The following is a 19945-nucleotide window of genomic DNA, read 5'->3' as shown; positions in this document are numbered from 1 at the left end:
GATTATTTTTTGTAAATGTTTTTGTTATTTTTTCTTTTTATTTATTTATTTAAAAGTTATAGTGTTGTGTGGTGTGTAAATAAAAAATAATATTTTTATTTCAGTTTGTGTGTCAGTGTGTTTGTTTTAAATATACAAATTTGGGTTGGAATTATTATGGAAAATAGTAATGTAATAAATATATGAGTCTAACATTTTGTATGTTTCATCTATTGGAAACTTCTTAAGTTTATGCATTGCTCCAGTCCTGTGCAGTGGGTTAAAATATAAACTATGTGGTGTAATATTCAATATGCCACATCATAGATAAATAACAGTTTTGAGTAATTTTTGTATTTGAATAAAATCATTTTCTATCAGATTTTAGAAGTTTTGGAACTCATGGTTTAACACATGGACACCTGGAAAAACACACATTTAGGAACGTCTCAAGTCGGGTTCGAACCCGCGACAAGCAATCTAACATGGTAACAAGCGCAGCTCCGGCCTGGCGACCGCCTGACCGCCGGCACCGCCGCCCCGACGTGGTCATCGACGCCGGCACGCGTCTCCCGCACCCGTCCACCGGGCGGAGCGTGCGACAAATCTCGTATTTGAATAAAATCATGTTTTATCAGATTTTATAAGTTTGCAATTCATGATTGAACACTTGGACACCTGGTAAAACTGAAGTCATTTATAAACAACTGTCTGTTATATAAATAATTAAAGGTGATAGAGAATGGTTGAATGGGGCATTAATCCTTGTTCTGTGATGTGATATGTATCCCCAAAAAATTGGTTGGGTATGTAATGGCTCAGAACCCCCCTAAAAATTTCTCTGAAACAGCTGTTACTATGCTGGGTTTAGAATGCGTTTTTTTCCGTCGTTTCAGAGCTTATCTGGCAACTTCATTATGAAATATAAGTTTCCGTTGCTTGTTTCATAAGAATCAGAATTTGTTTTATTGCCATTGTTAGTGAACAGTGTTCACTAGTTGCGAAGGTCTAACTAGGGATTTGCTGCGGCGTAAGGTTCAAACATGTAACATAGGATAAAAAATAAAGAATAAAAAATGTATGAATATAAAATGTACAAGGTGTGTACAACAATACACAGTATCCAATATACAGAGCAACAACTGTGCAGCTTCATTAGTGCAATTTTAATGATGGTAAAGTGACTGGGGCAGGTTATGAGGTGATTATGAAGTGTTCATAAGTCCAACTGCAAGGGGGAAAAACTGTTTTTGTGACGGGAGGTTCTGGTCCGAATGGACCGAAGCCTCCTGCCCGAGGGGAGTGGTGCAAATAGTCCATGTGCAGCGTGAGAAGGGTCAGCTGTGATCCGACCTGCTCGCCCCATAGTCTTGGAGAGGTGCAGGTCATGGATAGATGGGAGGCTGCAGCCCATCACATTCTCAGCGGTGCGCACAGCTTGCTGCAGTCTGGGTCTGTTCCTGTCGGAACTGACCATGAGCTGCTCGGAACGGAGCTTTGTGAAACTGTAGTCAGTGAAATGCGCAGCGCAGCGCAAAGGAAAACTCCGCGGTTGGGGAAGCTTTTAAATATAAATAAAAGCCATTGATTGCGAACATTGCTTTCCGGGGGAAGAATTTGTATTGATCGTAGTCCGCTTTTACAGCCTCGGAAGGTACACAAGTTCCTGTTTCTCGCCAAAGGGGCGTGTCTGAAACGGAGTGGCTGTGGACTTGGGTGCGGGGGGGCGCGATTGCTGAAAAAGTTACGTCACTTTTTCACAAAAATGGATAGGGGGATATATATTAAAAAGGGGAGTACTTGAAACAGAGGTTCTGACACTTGCTGGCACTTCATGAGTACTCCCCACAGCGGGGAGACTCAGGACTAACACCAAAAACGGGAAAAAGACGATTTGGATTCTCTATCCCCTCTAAGTAATGTCACAAGCTGGATTCGAACCGGCGTCATAAAATGTGATGGGGTTCAGAAACATGTGAAATATCCATTAGGCTACAGATTATTATTGGAAACCAAGAGTGTCAAAGAGTTTATATTCATAGTTAAGACTCGCGATGCAGCACTGTGACGTCATGTGAAACCCTCCTATAGCCTGTGTTCTGTATCACGTGATTCTTTTGGGACTGGCCGCGCCTGGTTTAAATAGTTGGGTTTGGTCAACCGCTCTCAGTTCATGAATGTCTTGGACGTTCATGAGCTTAAAGTTTTCAAACAGTTGAAAAACTGCTGAACGCTTTTTCTTCATTTTTCTTCATTTTTCTGCAAATCTTCGATTGTTGGACTTTATCTTTCCGAGGTAAGTTTTGTTAAGTTATTTTGTTTTAATCAGTTAAGGTTGACCGTGATTCTGTTTTGATAGTTAATGCTTTGAAGTTTATTAAAAATTACTCAGTTTGAAACTATCAATCTTTTTGTAAAGAGAATATACGAAAGAATGAATTAATGTAATATTAACTGTATAAGGTAAGGGCGTTAATAGTGTGTTTTTTGGGTCGCTGTCGGTGGCTTGCTGTCGGTGGCTTGCGTGCCTCGTGCTGCGTTTAATAGCATGGCTGCTAACAAAAGGCTGCAATGTAAACGAACGGGGAGAATTACGTGTTTACGCTAGCATACTGCCAACATGGTGGATAGGGACGGGGCGCTGTACTACGACGATTTTCAATACAGTCTGTTCACTTTTCTTCGGTTGAAATTAAAAAGGATTTTGTTTTATTGATAATTGTGTAGCAAATGTAGACGGTATTTAAATTACATGCGTTTTTAAGGAGAACTCCGGTATTTTCAACATTAAGCCTCATTTCTGAGAGAAGGAAGACATGTTTGTAGTTCTCTCGCACTGGAAATGCAATACACCTAGCAGCATTTCTGGTGCGAGAGAACTACAAACATGGCCTACATCAAAAAAGCGCTGAGGGGGGTTTTAAAACATTGCAGACGACTCAAAAGAGGCTTAATGTTGAAAATACCAGAGTTTTCTTTTAATAAGCCGCAAAGGTGTGTTGTGTTTTTTTTTTTTTTTTTTTTTTTTTTTTTTTTTTTGTGCTGCTGTTTTAAAAATAAGTGACTGATTTTGATAGATAAGCTATTTAAACTAAAGGCTGATTCATACCTCTTAAAGCTGCCGTCGGCAACCTTTATTTAGTCATATTAGCTTGAACTGTTTTGGGATTCTGGAAGTAGAATATTAAATGGGCTGTTTAGGAAAATTCCCGAATTCTGTAGCTTTCTCTAAAGCCTGTAATCATGCTTGCAAAAATCGAGCGCTCCCGGCTGTTTTTAACCAGTCACGTTAGGTTTATTATTTCTCTATTATCTGAGCAGAACAGTCACCAACCACGTGTTCCAAGCTGAGCGTGAGTCTGCCCCTAGCTTGTGTGCGCGCACACTGGTGTGAACTCACGTGCACAACCTCGTCCACAGAGGGGGAGTGACCTGAAAGTCGGAAAATTCGAAATTAAACAACTTTCAGGTCCTTCCCCCTCTGTGGACGAGTTTGTGCACGTGAGTTCACACCAGTTAGCGCGCACACACCAGGGGGCTTGCAAGGGCTTGCATTGTTTTGTTTCATGTTTGGAATGATCAATAGAGAGCAGAGGAGCTTGGTTTTATCTGTTATACTATTAAATATATATATATATTAAAACTTTTATACTTGTTAAAAGTATCATGATATCATAAGTTGGAGAGTGCAGTCCTAGTTAAATTTTTTTTTTCATGTTAATCCATGAGGATTGAATGTTCCTTTTCAATGGTTTTATGTATTTACTGGCTTTCACTGTGCAGAAAACTTTCAAATCATTTGCAGTCAACTTAACATTACTGCTTACTTTCATAATTAGGATAAATGGTAGTATTTGCTCTTGTAAATATATGTATTTTTAACAGATTTTAGTAGTTGTCTTTTTGTATATTGTCTTCTCATCATTGAGACTGTGCTGTAATCCCTTATGTTTTTGTCATATTTCTCTAATGTCAATTTGCAGATGCCACGAACTAGTCGTAGATCTCAAGCTGCTCGTCGCCGTGCTGAGGCTTCGCCTGTTCAGCGCATTGGCGTACCAACGCCATCCAGTGACTTTGTTGGCCGTGAGTATCATTTATATATTATTAAAGAATGGAGAGTATTTGTATATTCTGTGTGCTAATATATATTGTTTTCAGTGATTAATATATATCTTTTCCTTTATAGGCCGCGGAACTGGGCGGCGACACAAAGCGAACGAATGGCCAATCAGCGAGCATACTGGGCGTCGTCACAAGCTGGTCATTCCGGATGGGAGCCTTGATAAGAAAGTATGAAAATTTTCATGCTATTCAAATATACAATGTAGAAATGGATTGCTTATTGTCAGTTTGCTATAATTTGTCTTTTTTTTTTTTTTTCCTCCCATAGCTGGTTCTTGTTATCGGGGCGTCCCATTTGCGGTCCTTGGCAGATGGCATTGTTAAAATGCAAGGAGGTTTCGTATCTTTTGGCTTCATGTCGACTCCAGGGGCTGACGCAGATCAGCTGCGCAAGGAGGTTGAGAAGGTCGTACTTCCTCGTCGTCCTGACGCTATTTGCGTTTTTGCTCCATCCAACAACCTCACGTCCAGCATCAACCACCAAGAGGCAGGACGGGCCTTTAAGTTGTACCTTGAGGCAGTTCGTGAGCACTGCACTAAGGTGTGTTATTTTATTTTCAAGTCAAGTTTATTTATATAGCGCATTTCAGACACGTGCAATTCAATGTGCTTCACATTAAAAAAGGAATAAGAAGAATAAACGTAACAAAAGAGAAATAAAAAAACTTAAAACACCAAGCATCAGTAGTTGATGTATTTGTAAATAAAGTAATTTGATAATGCAATTCTTCCTCTAGGTGTTCTGTATCGGTATGATTCCACGCTTGACGGAATCCATGGAGAAACAGGAGCTATTCCAGCAGGAGTATCATCGTGTTTCGGCAAATCTAAGTATGGAGTAAAATAATTCTGAGTTCATTTCCAGTATTTTGATGGCAGTTGTCTTTGGTGAAAAGGATGTTTGTATAATTATACATATTTTTCTTTTCAGAGATGCCGTTTTATTCCATTGCCGAGGACTTCCCCCTAAGTCGCGTCGATCTGTGGAGTTATGATGGAGTAAGTACAATCTTATTCTGAAGTTAGAAAGTGGTGAGAATTTATATTCAATACTTATTTTACTTGTCTGTTGTTTTGCTGATTTATATACCTTTTATTTTGGTTTAGATTCACCTTGACGACAACAAGGGGATGCGCATCCTCAGTGATCGCATTTGGGTGTTTGCGCATCAGTTCCTGGAGCTGTCTGCACCCAAGCCACTGGCCACGAGTCAGGCAGCTGCCCCGTATAAGCCGAGGTATGTGCCACGTCTGGTTGTGAAGGGAGTGGAACGAGTCCCACGTCCACCGCCTCCAGAGTGGACAACCGTGAGATACGGCAGGAAGGTAAGGAAGCTTGTTGTTCCCAATGTACTTTTATGCAAGGATGGGATTTAAGTTGGTGTGTAATGTTCTGAAATGGCTTTTGTGTGTTCTTTTTATAGAGGAGCCATTCGGGGGAATCTGACTCTGATTCACCCAAGGAAAGGGTGGTTCCTGATAAGGTGAGTGTTTCACAACCACTTGTTGTAAAGCATTTTTAATGTGATTAGTATATTCATTATTTCAATTTTTGTGTAACAGATTGCTACTCCAGTTTTGAAGGAGTGTTACATCCCCCTGAATCCTGTTCGTTTTTCACCTGAGTTGTTGGTTGCCATGGAAAAAGTTTCTCCAATGGCAGTGGCAGATGTTCACACAGGCAACGAGGTAAGTTGCAGCAAAGTGTATTTCAAAATATAGTCTCAGTATTGTCTTTTAGAAAAGACACAGATCTGACATGTTGTTTGTGTTATAGATGAAGCCTGTGGAACGTCTCAAGAAACCAGCTGTCTTAAGGACCAGGCGCGTGAGACAGCAGGTTTGTAAAACCTTAAGCGAGTTAACTTTTCAGAACTTCAATGAGGATAATTGTTCATAATTAATTTATTTGTCTTTGTCTTTCAGGTTTCAGCCACACCGAGCGTAACTCCTGCCGCTGTTGGTGTGGGGCTTGTGTCCGTGAAGAAGAATGTAAGTGTGGTCCATATTTAGCTTTTTATTATGTTAAATATGTAAGTAATATGAAACCATAAAGTGTATTACTGAAAACACTTGGTCTAAATTATTTGGAATCTTGGTTTAAATTCAGATGAGTTAATGTAATGATTTTGTTTTATAGGTTGAGGCAACATCCAAACAGGTGGATGTTTGCGATGTGGTGCCTTCTCCCCATCCTCGGGAGGTGTCTGACTGTCCTGGTTTGGTGTCTGTCTGTCCGTCCGAGCTCGTTTCTGACCGGGAGGTTTGTATAACAACATTTTTGGTAGTAAATTTAAGAAATGAATACAAATGAAAGAAATTATGTTTTCTAATGTCGTTGTAGATGCTTGAGGTGTCGGTGGATTTCGAGTGCAGCCAAACAAGAGGTCAGTGTGTTAACTCCAGTTCTTGCAGGTGTTCAGAGCGGTTCCCCCCTTCTCTTATTTTAGGAACAGTTAGTCATAGTAATCAGTCTGTTAGCAATATTTTAATGTCCAGTAGTGTTGTAGCTGCTATAAAACACCAAACTTCTCCAATTTGCACTTGGAAATCATCGGATGTCGATGCAGTTGATGCGGAAGGTCAGAAGTTGGCAGAATATATTGATACAGAAAGACCTCAGAGAGGCACAAAGCCAGAGTTTTGCAAGTTGGTGGAGCGACAGATTATTTTTGGTAAAAAATGGAAAGTACTAATTGGGGGTAGTAGTTATGGTCAATTTAATTTGAATCTGGAGGAGGAATTTAGTGAGAAGTTACAGATGTATTTGTTGAGAAATGGAATGTGCATTCTTAATCTTGAGGGTTCATGTAGCTTGGTTATCCATCATGAATCTTACTTTGTCATTGTGGACTGTGGAACAAGAAATTTACAGGGGTTGGCATCAGAAACAGGTACATCTGTAGTGGTATTTAACACTTGCTTCAATGATTTAATGATTCACATTATGAATCTTCGGAAATCATTAAGTGTCACGGAGTATGGTATGTCTGCGATTTCTGTACAACAGAGTAGCTTTGGTTTAGAAGCATGTACCACAGTCATTGCTGACAGGCAGGTCACAGACGAACGTCATGGTGCCAGTTCAAGTAGTCAGCAATCAGTTAGAGGATCATTCCATCAGGGCGATGATCGGTTTAAGTACGGAGGACTGCAGTGTGCAGCTGTGACTCTTGTTGCTTTAGCAAAGCACAAGATGGATAGTGTTTTTTCATGGCATTCTGACACATTGGATAATGTTGTTGTCAGAGGTGACGCCTTGTACACTTATTTGCGGGACAACAATCTGATTAGTGGTAGGAAGGAAACGCTTTGTGTTTTAGACTTGCCGAAGCAGGTTGATATTGAGGGGTGTACTTTAGATGTGATGTATGGAGAGTTTGTTGCTGGACATGTAGATGTTTTCCAGAGTGAGTTTATAGATTCTGGTGCGCACACTACTCTCCGTGAAGGATTGCAAAAGATGTGCGCCACATATGAAACTTGTGTTCTGACTATAAATGGAAGTACCTGCGCTCTTATCAGTCAGAATGGAAAGTATGCCGTTGTAGATTCCCATGCACGTGATTGTAATGGAATGGTAAGTGTTTCAGGGAAAAGCAACGTTTTGTATTTAAACAGCTTTGATGATGTTTTAAATTATATTGAGAGATATGCTAGGCAAAAGAGAACCAGTCCCAAGGAATTTGAAATTAGTGGTGTGCAAATTGACATGCACAGAAATGAGACTTCATTTAGTCCATTTGGCAGTAATTTGTTAAAACATGTCTCCGTTCAGGAAGTCTTGTGTACAGATAAATCTAGAGGGCAAAAGAAGCCTCAGAGAAGTACATCTTGTAAAAAGATACAAGAAACTCATGAAGATCTTGTAACTTCAGATGTGTATGTCACCAATGTGAGGACTAGAGCGTTAAAGTTTAATCCTCTTTCAAAAGTGGTGTCAGAAACTGTTTGCAAACATTTGAACGTAGAATGCGAGAAAGGTGAGCCATCATCTGACTTGGTTGGGGACTTGGGGATCCCATGCAAGGTGGAACCCATCGTCGGGGACGGGAACTGTTTTTTCCGGGCTGTTAGTCAGGCTGTAAGTGGGACTCAGAAATGGCACAGGAAATTTAGGCTTGCTGTAGTGAAACAGTTAGAAAAGAATCCTCAAATGTATTGTAACATTTTGAGAAATGAAAATTCCTCTATAAATGAGTATATTAAAAGATCAAGGATGCAATATGTTGGCTCATGGGCAACTGAGGTGGAAATTCAAGCTGCAGCAGACTGTTTGGGTGTGAACATAGTTACATATTATATTGATAAATGGCTTGAATATAAATGTACTGCTGGTCAGTTCTCAAATCAGTGTGTGTATCTACAAAATATTCATGGTAACCATTACGAGACAGTTGTTTGTGTTAAGCAAACGCAACATTGTTATGGTTACTGTAAGGAAAGGGTCTCCATTTCTCAAGGGTATAGTGTTCGAAATAAGACAACAGATGAATCTAATGTTTTAGATAGTACAAAAACTGCAAACAGTTATGTACTGGATGATAGTGTCATTATTCATAATGCTAATAAACATTTGTCATTTAATCCTGTGTGTACAGATGTTTCAAAAGCTTTGTGCAACAAGTATAATATTATGTTTGTTAAACAGGACACACAAGGATCCACGGCTTCAGGGCCTTTGGGGAGTGTGTGTAAGACTGAAGAGATTGTAAATGATGGTAACAGTTTTTTCAGAGCAGTGTCTCAAGTACTAAGTGGTTCGCAGAAGAGTCATCGCAGACTACGACTGGCTGCTGTGTCTTATTTGGAGAAGAACAAAGAGGGTAAACGGTTGGTTGGTAAAGGATTTTCTTCTGTGTGTGACTATGTTAAGAAGTCCTGTATGAAGTATGTTGGACACGAAGCTTCTGAAATAGAAATACAGGCAACTGCAAATGCATTAGGGGTGAATTTGTATGTGCATAATGGCAAGGAATGGGTCAAATATGGGTGTACAAGTTCCACTGGTATAAATGAAGGAATCTATCTGAAATGTGACAGTTGTCATTTTGAGGTTATTACTTGTGTCTTGCAGGGTGATCAAGAGTTTTGCTATGGTTTTTGTAAAGTTAATGATGTATCAGACACACCATACAAGTGGAGAAGAAAATCAAACAAAAGAAATTACAGTACAGAAACAATTAGTTTAAACACTTGTTCTCGACATCTAAAGAAGAAAAGTACATTTAAAAAAGTGATGGATTACCAACATGATTTGGAGTATAAAGAAAAGATTAAATTGAAAAATAAAGCAATGTATCATACAAAAATGTCTTATAAAGAGAAAAAGATTGCAGAATTAAAAAGAAAGTATAGGGAAGTTAGGTTTCATAGAGAGAAACTAAAGGCATTGCTGAGGATGAAATATCAATTTGATACATTATATCAACAAAAGAAAAAGGCACTAAGTAAAGAGAAATTTAAAAATGATGTACTATATCAACAGAAACGTAAGAGTTTGAGTAAAAAATTATATAAAAAGGATTTACTGTATCAAGAAAGACGTAAGACTTTAAGTAAAGAAAAATATAAATTTAATTTATTGCATAAAGAACAGGTGAAGATGATGAGTAAAGAAAAATATCAATTTAATTTATTGCATAAAGAACAGGTGAAGATGATGAGTAAAGAAAAATATCAATTTAATTTGGTGCATAAAGAACATGTGAAGGCAATGAGTAAGAAGAAATTTAAGGTTAATTTGGAGCACAGGCAGAAATTAAAAGAGATTAGTAGAAGAAGGTATCATGGTAACATAGAACATAAGAAAAAATTTTCATTGCGTGTGAAATTAAATAAACAGCAACATAAGGAAATGTTAAAAGAAATTGACTTTGTTATCAAAGAGTTTTTGGATAAGGTTAAAGATGGGCCAGATTTTGTCTGCTGTGTCTGTCATAGACTGCTGTTTAGACATCAAGTTTTAGTGTGTAAGAAAGATTTCTATTCCAAAAGCCAATCTAGTGCTATAATTGCAGCAAAATGCATTTCTGAAGATTATGTGCACAAATGTGACAATAGTTGTGCTGTGCAATGTAAATTGACGGCGTCATCCAGAGGTAAACTGATGATTTGTTATACCTGTCATTACAAGATGAGCAAAGGTGTAATGCCACCAGAAAGTGTGACCAACAATTTAAATGTTGATATTATTCCTCCACAATTGGCTTGTCTAAATAGTCTAGAACAGCATTTAATAGCTTTACATATACCATTCATGAAAATGTTGGCTTTACCCAAAGGGGGACAAAATGGTGTACATGGACCAGTGACTTGTGTTCCCGCAAATATTGTTGAAACATGTAATGTATTGCCTCGTAATATGGAAGGATCTTTGCTTGCTGTAAAATTAAAGCGTAAATTAACTTACAAAGGTCATTATAAGTATCAGTTTGTTGATACTTTGCATGTACGGGAAGCACTTAAGTATTTAAAACAGTTTAACAAATATTATAAAGATATAGATTTTAATGAGAATTGGATCAATGAGTTTTGTAGAGATGAAGATGATGTATTGGAGAAAGATGTCATTCCTGACATTTCTGAAAAAGAATTGGAGGAGACTGAGGAGCTGTTGCACGATCGACAGCAGCATTGCATGTTTCAAGATACATGTCTCATGCCCGTTGACATAGGTCAGGAAGCTTTGGATCAGTATTTGGATAACATTTTAAATGTTGCTCCTGGTGAAGGTAATAATCCAGTAAAATTACTAAGTGATCCAGAAAATGAAGCCAAGTGCTTCCCTGGTTTGTTTCCATCTGGACAAAATACTTACCATGCAAACAGGTCACATCGTTTAACATTATTTCGGTATTTCAATAACAGGCTTTTACATGCAGATGGTAGATTTTCATGCAATGTTGAATATATCTTTTATGCACAGTACATGTCTGAATTGGAACAGGTTATTTCTAATGTGTCGGTAGCATTGCGTAAAGGGAAATGTGGTAAATCCCAGAATTTGGGTGACTTGTTGAAAAATGAGGAGTCTTTGAAGAAGTTGTTGGAGTTTGATGATGGCTATCGGTTCCTAAAACCCATTAGAGGGACTCCAGCTTTTTGGCAGTCTGCAAAACGTGACATCCTGGCCTGTGTTAAACAGCTGGGTAAGCCTACTTGGTTTGCGTCGTTTTCATCAGCAGATATGAGATGGACTAATCTTTTATATACTCTTTTGAAACAGGATGGGCGAACAGAGACGGCTGAGCAATTGGAATGGGCAGATAAATGTGAACTCTTACGTCGAAATCCTGTGACTGCTGCCAGGATGTTTGATTTTAGATGGCATGTTTTCTTAAGAGAAGTTCTCATGTCTCCTGCTAATCCCATTGGTAAAGTCGTTGACTATTATTACCGTGTTGAATTTCAGCAACGTGGTTCCCCTCATTGTCATTGCCTTTTCTGGATTTCTGGGGCTCCAATCCTAGATCAAAACACAGATGAGGAAGTTGTGGAATTTATAGATAAGTATATTACATGCGAACTTCCATCTGAGGACGAACCATTGTTTGAAGTGGTTACATCTGTTCAGCAGCATTCAAAACGTCACTCAAAATCATGTAAAAAGAAAAACACAGTTTGTCGTTTTAACTTTCCCCGACCTGCATCTAGCAGAACATTTATTTGTCGTAATGAAAAAGATAAGGATAAGACTTGTACATGTAATTTGGATAAAACAAGCAGCAATGTACAGTGTGCCTGTGCAAGTAAAGAGGCTATGGCTCAAAATCAGGCAAAGGAGATTCTAAGTAAAGTGAAGAGTCTCCTTGCAGATGAAACTTGTCCCTATAGGACTGTAGAAGAAGTTTTTAGAAGACTGGGTATAAATCAAGAAATATTTGAAAAGGTCTATAAACGAGTTAGTCGACATACACATGTAGTTTTGAAAAGGGAGATTAATGAAATTTGGATTAATCAGTATAGCCCGCCGCTGTTAAAAGCATGGAATGCTAATCTCGATATTCAATATTGTGTAGATGCATATGCTTGTTGTGTCTACATAGTTTCTTATATGTCTAAAAGTGAGAGAGAAATTGGCCTTATGCTAGGAAATGCCCAGAGAGAAGCATCCAGAGATGGCAATGTTAGTGCTAAAGAAGCGTTAAAGAAGCTTGGTAGTGTATATCTACATAATCGGGATGTCTGTGCTCAGGAAGCGGTGTATCGACTAACCAGTATGCATTTAAAGGAGTGTTCTAGGAAGGTTGTTTTTATTCCAACTGGTGACAACATTGTGAAAATGAGTTTACCTATTTCTGTTTTGAGACAGAAGGCAGCTTCAAATGATCTCAATACAGAGGAAATGTGGATGACTGGTTTAGTTGATCGCTATAAAAATCGTCCAAAAGATGACATTTTTAACGATATGTGCATCGCAAAGTTTGCATCTGACTATCGGGTTCTGTCCAAGAACGAAAAATGTAAATCTGCTGTCAAGTTAAATAATGGTTTAGGTTTTGTGGCAAAAAGAAGTCGAACACAACCATCAGTTGTTCGTTATGCGCGTTTTTCAGAGACCAAAGATCCAGAAAAATTTTATCAAAGCATAATGCAATTATTTCTGCCGTATCGCGTTGATGGTGATCTGAAGCCTTCAGGTTGTGAAAGATTTGAACAATTTTATAGACTTGGTGTGGTTAAATTTATTGATGGAACCAAACATTTAGTGAAGTCTGTCGTAGATTTCAATAGAAGTGAATTCGAAGTGGAATCTTTTAACCTGGAGGCAGCAGATCAGGTGGTTGGCGACGTACTGCTTGAAAATGCATGGTGTGAGTTGTGTCCTGAAGTGGAGATGGAACGGCTGGAGGCTGTGGAAGGAATGAAAGAAATAAAAGCAACGCTGAGTGATGAAAAAGAACACATCCCAGATTTAAGCTCATCTTCCAAGGGAAATGCATTTGAGAGTAAGAGCATGCTGAGTAGAATTGAAGGCTTAGCATTAATTAGATCTTTGAATGAAAGACAGTTCTCTGTTTTTTACCAAATCAGGCAATGGTGTTTAGACAAGGTAAATGGAAAAAATCCTGAACCGTTACACATTTTTATTACAGGAGGTGCTGGCACAGGTAAAAGTCATTTGATCAGAGCGATTGAATATGAATCAAAACGAATATTGTCACCAATGTGTCAATACCCTGACAACACACCTGTTTTATTGACTGCTCCTACAGGTATTGCTGCATATAATTTGGAAGCAACAACAATTCACACAACATTTTCTATTGGAATTGATGTACGCTTACCGTACACTCCTTTGGGAGAAGAGAAGCTCAATTCATTACGTCTGAAATATAGTGATGTACATATTCTCATCATAGATGAAATATCAATGGTAGATCACAATTTGCTATCATATGTGCATGGTAGATTACGGCAGATCAAACAAACGGGAAACGTAGGCTCATTTGGAAACATTAGTGTAGTGGCAGTTGGAGATTTCTTCCAGTTACCTCCTGTCAAAGGCAAACCGTTGTATTCTGATGGAGTTGGCAGTAACTTGTGGTCTGATATATTTAAAGTTGTAGAACTAACAGAAATAGTTCGGCAAAAAGATTTAGTGTTTTCCCAGCTGTTAAACCGGATGAGGACTCGTTCAAAAGAGACCCCTATGCTACCTGGTGACATAAACGTTTTAAAAGTTTGTGAAACGGGTGAGGTCAGCTCAGCCTTACATATATTTGCAACAAATGAACAAGTAAATGAGCATAATATGAAACAGTTGTTTGAGAGTTGCCCAGAATATGTAAAAATTGAGGCACAGGATTCTGTAAACGATAAAAAAACAGGCAAATTGCGGTTGTTGCAAGGGAGTCACACCAAAGCTTTACATACCGGTTTGTCAGAGGTTCTGTTGTTGGGTAAGGGTGCACGCGTTATGCTGTGTAAAAACGTGGATGTCGGGGATGGTTTAGTTAACGGTGTTTGTGGCACTGTGACAGATATCATAATACCAGAAAAGGACAAGTTTCCTAAATTGGTTTATGTTAGATTTGATGACGATCGTGTAGGCATCCACAGAAGGAAAACGTGTGTGTATGGGTCCTCAGATGTGGTTGGTTCCACACCTATTGTACCTGAGGAGGAAAGAGCCACTGTTAAAGGTGGATTGCGACGACAATTTCCACTGAAATTGGCGTGGGCCTGTACGGTACACAAAGTACAAGGCTTAACCGTAGACAAAGCTGTTGTTTGTCTAAACAAAATCTTTGCACCTGGTCAAGCTTATGTTGCTCTAAGCAGAGTTAGGAGTCTTTCAGGTTTGACCATTCAAGACTTTAATGAAAAAAGGATTTATTGTAAGGATGATATTACAGCTGCAATCCAGAGTATGACACCCCTTTTGATGTGTGGACCTACACAGTTCAGCGGATTTAACACATCTGCTTTTACTGTGTTCTTAATGAACGTCCAAAGTTTAAATCGACATGTTAAAGATTTAGCTTTTTGTACTCAGCAATGGAAACCTAAATGTATTGCTGTAACAGAAACATGGATTGTTGAACCTCAAGCTGATACGGTAAAGATTGATGGTTATAGTTTCAACAACTGTCCCCGACGTTTATCGTATGATGGTACCCAGCCATCGTTGATTAGGTTGCAAGACCAACAACATGGCGGTGTTGGCATGTATACTGCAGATGGTGTGGAATATGAAGTTTTAAAGCCACCACAGGTCAATTTAGAGTGTTTAATTTATAACTTTTTGCATTTGAACATTAAAATGGTTGTAATTTATCGCTCACCACAGTATCCTCTGTCATTATTTAAAACAAATTTGGTAAAGATGCTTGACTGGCTGGAGCAATTGGCAACTGGAACAATAGCATTAATGGGAGATTTTAATGATGATATTTTAAAGTCATCAACTATCTTAAATTGTGTTAAAAACAGAGGATATGTTCAAATAGTCCAGGAATCAACTACTGAAAGGGGTAGTTTAATAGATCACATCTATGTCAAATCAGATGTTTATGAGGGAGAAGCAGTGGTAATCCCAACATATTTTAGTGATCATGAGGGAATACTGTGTGGTTTTAAGCTGATGTAGTTTTTTAATAAAATTATTTTGTACTTTTTGAAGTACAGATGGGGAGTATATTGGGGGGGAAGAATATTTAATAAATGGATTTTAACTCCATCCAAAACCCTCTGAGCAACATAACACAGTAACACAGAACCAGGGAAACAACACGACACCAGAACAGGGACAGATGACAGCTAGCACTGATGAACAAGGTGGCCTCGGCCTACCATTGCAAACTGTACATAACAATCCACAAACATCCTCAAGGAGCTTAACAACTCCATTGCACACAGCACATAAACAAACAACACTGGAGGCACCAAACAGGATGGAACCATCACTTAAAAAACCCATAAGACAGATGAGTATATTGGGGGGAAGAGTTTCTCTGAACATATGTAATTTCTATAACTATTGGTTTGTATATGAAATTGTGTTTTTGTCTGTATATTTTACAAGGTTTAAAAAATGACAATTCTATAGTGCTAAGCACTTTAATTACCTATGTTAGGAAATTTTGCATCGAAGGTAGAAAAGGATTTTGTCATATTTTATACTCAATTTGGGTTTTTATGATTTAAAAAAAGTGCAACATTAAATTCATATAATTGAAATTCGACTTTGAAGTTTTAAAGATGTAAATGCAGGTTTACATAAAATTTGTGTTCTATTTAACAGTAAACAAAAGTCTTTATTGTGTAAAGGTTTCGTTTCTTGCATTAAGACAGCATTTATTTAACTTCCACAGAAATATATTTGAAAGTAGTGATAAACGGCTCTTAAAATAATTTAAAATTCATAAATTAGCATGCTGTTCTTAATGCAAGTTTTGCTTTACCTTGTCATATAGCATTAAAAAAAAAGCAAAAGGCAATGGTATTGGTACTCCCACTTGTGGGACGGGGTTCGATTCCCTGTGTTGCCCTGCTGATTTGTGCTGACAAGCTTGATAAAATTTTGATGACAAGTAGAAAACCTTTAAACTCTGGACTAGCAAAGTGTGCGTTCAATTTTTTTTTTTTTTTTGTACCAATGTAAAGAAGGTATATAAAGAGAAACATGAGCATAATAGAAATTCTTGTAGGACTCTTGTTGGTGTCGATGTGATTAATTCTGGTCTGTTATCACACAGAAAGTATCGCTGCTGAACAAAACTACGACCTTGCGACTGCAAAAGGGCCAACACTGCTGCTCCAGTGGCATCATCAATGGTCCCACGCCTTTCCTGCACCCGAGCACGAGGCAGAGTATTTGATGAATGTCCCAAAGTCCTTCACTCCACAATAGTATGACACAAGCAGAATGTGTTCAAAGTTGGACTGGTATCTCACATTCCAGATTGGAGTTCTTAATTGTTGATTTTATTGTTTAACATTCCACTTTTTATTATTTTTAGGGTGCCATTGTAAAACTGTTCACCAGGACTAAAGATTAAAACTAGCCTTTGGCTAACTCTGCCATGTTACAGATGTACTGTTGTTAATATACACTGTCTTGTTAATAAATAAAATTGAAAAATTGAGTGACTGTCAGTTCCTGGTTTGTCAGGAAGGATTAGTGAGGACTTCTTAAAGGCTATTCAACATATCATGTGTGGCTATGAAGAGTTAATGAATATGGTTTGAACCCTATGATATCCAGGGAGAGGCTTTAGGAGTCACTCTAGTATGTCGTAAAAGTTTGAGTGGGTGGGGCTTTTAGTGACGTCAGTGTTGTACACCAATGTGTGAAGCCCTGCTCCTAATCAATCAATCTTTATTTATATAGCGCATTTCATACCAAAGGCAACTCAATGTGCTTGTCCTAATGATACATAAAAAAAAATATGGTGCAGATCGAATGATGTCACAAGGAGATATAGCTGTTTAAATGATCTAGGGGGCGCAGTGGAGTCACACTCCAATATAATCCTATTGGGCTCTTTAGAAGTTAACAAAGGTCATTCATATCTAGTTTGGTGCAAATCGGATGATGCATGTGAGATTTAGAGCCAACCGTATACAAATGGCAAGGGATTGGAATTTGCCATTCTGCCACGCCCACAGACTCCAGCCATAAGCCAGTGGTGAAAGGATTCAGCATCATGTTGGTGAATGTCATGAAACAAAGCTTAAAACCTGCATTAATTTGGGAGTAATATAAAACACAGCTCACTTCCTGTTCAAAGGGGTCAGGGCTTAGTGATGTCAGCAAAGACAATGTGATTACAGCTGGAAGACACAGAAAGTTTCATTAACCCACAACCTTGCATGTGGAAATTATTCTAGTGTGATGTGTTTTATGGCGAAAGGTCAGACTTTGAAGCTTAGCCACGCCCACATACTTTAATGTAACCAAAAACCTTTGAGAACTTTTGCTCTTCAATGCCTCAAGACTGCTCAGTGAGTATGAAGTCTCCACGCTAAAAGCTGTAAGAGGAGTTAAATCAAATATAGCGTCTGTTTAAGAGACAAAATGGCGACTTTTGTCCAAAATGGCGCTCTCCTGTTGGGTTTGGACAGGGCTCCAAGACACTTTTTTGTAGGTCCTTACAAGACGCACAGGTGTGCTGAGTTTCATGATTGTCGGTGAAAGCATGGCTTGGGGCTGATGTTTTTAGATTTTCTAGGGGGCGCTGTTGAGGTATTAAGCCATGCCCATCAAATATTGGACTGCACACCTGTTGGGGGGCAGATTAGGATCGATCCCAGTGAGTTTGGTGCATCTCGGCTAAAAACTGTAGAATTTAGAGCCAAACGTATGGTAACGGCGTGATGTCTGACTTCACCAAGCCGCCATAGCCCCGCCTTCAACTGAAAACTGTTGGTGCTTTAAAGCAAGTGAGACCAACTTGTTATCTGTATTCTGACACAAGATCATGTTGATTAGGTGAAGGGGGCCAGAGATGGAGCTTTCCAAGGAAAAAACGTGACTTCCTGTTCTGAGGGGGCGGAGCTTATATTACGTCATCATTTGACCACATAGGATTGTCGGCCATCCAACATGGATGACTCATACCAAGTTTGGTGCTGATTTAACTTTTTACGTGAAAGTTATTGCATTTCGTTTACACTGGCGAGTACGCCAAGTTCGCCGCTTGGCCAAGCCCCCTAAACATGCTCAAAAACTCAAGTCTTCTGATAACTTTTGTGCCCCCAACCCTTAACTGCATACTGACCAAAGATGAAGTCCGTAGCTCAAAATCCCTGGGGCGTGAAAATTTTCCTGCGAGGTGTGTAAATATGAAAAATGGCCAAAATTTGCCCTTTGACCCAAGATGGCCGCCTCCTTGTACGTTTTAGAGCATACCTCCAAGAGACTTTTGTTCTTGATTTGAGGCGATCTACATACATACCGAGTTTCAGATCTCTACGACGTACGGTTCGGTCTATCTCACGTTAGGTGGCGCTATATAGCAGTTCGGCGACGCCCACTTTCGACTCCATTAAAAACCTTTGATTTCACGCGGGGGACAATTTTGGGTAAAGTTTGGTGAGTTTTCGAATACGTTCAGGCCTCCAAATTCGTGATTCCGCGCGGAAAAGAAAAAGAAGCCGGAATAATAATAATAGTGAAATCCTACAGATACAATAGGCCTTCGCAGCGCTTAGCTGCTCGGGCCTAAAAAAAAAAAAATAGTGAAATCCTACAGATACAATAGGCCTTCGCAGCGCTTAGCTGCTCGGGCCTAATAATAACAAGAACTGCAAGCAGTGATAACGGCCCTCGCAGCCAAGCGCAGCTCCGGCCATGCGACCGCCTGACCGCCGGCACCGCCGCCCCGACGTGATCATCGACGCCGTCACGCGTCTCCCGCGCCCGTCTACCGGGCGGAGCATGCGACGAATCTCCAAAATCGCCTTCAGTCCACGTCAGTACGACACCAGTGGCACGTGTTCAAAGTTGGAGCGATATGTCACCTTCCAGACAGGAGTTACCGTCACTTCCTGTTTTGTGGGGACGGGGTTTAGCGACGTCAGAATTATACCACGCCAACGTTTCAAGCGCTGCTCCGTATTGATGCACAAAAAATATGGTGCAGATCGGATGATGTCTCAAGGAGATATAGCTGTTTATATTATCTAGGGGGCGCACTGGAGTCACACTCCAATATAATCCTATTGGGCTCTTTAGAGGTTAACAAAGGTCATTCATATCTAGTTTGGTGCAAATCGGATGATGCATGTGAGATTTAGAGCTGAACGTATGCAAACGGCGAGGGATTGGAATTTGCCATTAAGCCACGCCCACACTATTTTGTAGGTCCTGACAAGACGCACAGGTGTGCTGAGTTTCATGATTGTCGGTGAAAGCATGGCTTGGGGCTGATGTTTTTAGTTGTTCTAGGGGGCGCTGTGGAGGCTATAGGCGACGCCCATCAAATATTTGACCGCACACCTGTTGGGGGGCGGATTAGGATCGATCCCAGTGAGTTTGGTGCATCTCGGCTAAAAACTGTAGAATTTAGAGCCAAACGTATGGTAACGGCGTGATGTCTGACTTCACCAAGCAGCCATAGCCACGCCTTCAACTGAAAACTTTTGGTGCTTTAAAGCAAGTGAGACCAACTTGTTTTCTGTATTCTGACACAAGATCATGTTGATTAGGTGAAGGGGGCCAGAAATGGAGCTTTCCAAGTAAAAAAAGTGACTTCCTGTTCTGAGGGGGCGGGGCTTAGATGACGTCAGCATATGACCACGTAGGATTGTCGGCCATCCAACATGGATGACTCATACCAAGTTTGGTGCAGAATAAACTTTTTAGGTGAAAGTTATAGCGTTTCGTTTACAC

The 19945-nt window shown here is 39.5% G+C and overlaps 2 protein-coding genes across 2 annotated transcripts in view; one reads left to right on the top strand and one right to left on the bottom strand.

The window, feature by feature from the left end:
* nudcd1 (NudC domain containing 1) overlaps positions 1 to 19945 on the bottom strand; it is a 462800-nt gene that overhangs the window by 314999 nt on the left and 127856 nt on the right. The gene's annotated exons all lie outside the window — the stretch shown is intronic.
* LOC142368188 (uncharacterized) lies at positions 3914 to 9186 on the top strand. The gene is made up of 13 exons (XM_075450326.1): positions 3914 to 4065; positions 4169 to 4272; positions 4373 to 4645; positions 4842 to 4935; positions 5036 to 5103; positions 5212 to 5430; positions 5529 to 5588; positions 5668 to 5793; positions 5882 to 5944; positions 6031 to 6096; positions 6245 to 6367; positions 6449 to 6491; positions 9182 to 9186. Exons 1-13 carry the CDS (start codon positions 3927 to 3929, stop codon positions 9184 to 9186), a joined length of 1383 nt encoding a protein of 460 aa, XP_075306441.1. The 5' UTR covers positions 3914 to 3926.

The sequence above is a fragment of the Odontesthes bonariensis genome, chromosome 18 (assembly GCF_027942865.1).
Source record: "Odontesthes bonariensis isolate fOdoBon6 chromosome 18, fOdoBon6.hap1, whole genome shotgun sequence".
Taxonomy (NCBI): Eukaryota; Metazoa; Chordata; class Actinopteri; order Atheriniformes; family Atherinopsidae; genus Odontesthes; species Odontesthes bonariensis.
The sequence above is the reverse complement of the archived record's forward strand: the minus strand, read 5'-3'. Positions and strand labels throughout refer to the sequence as shown.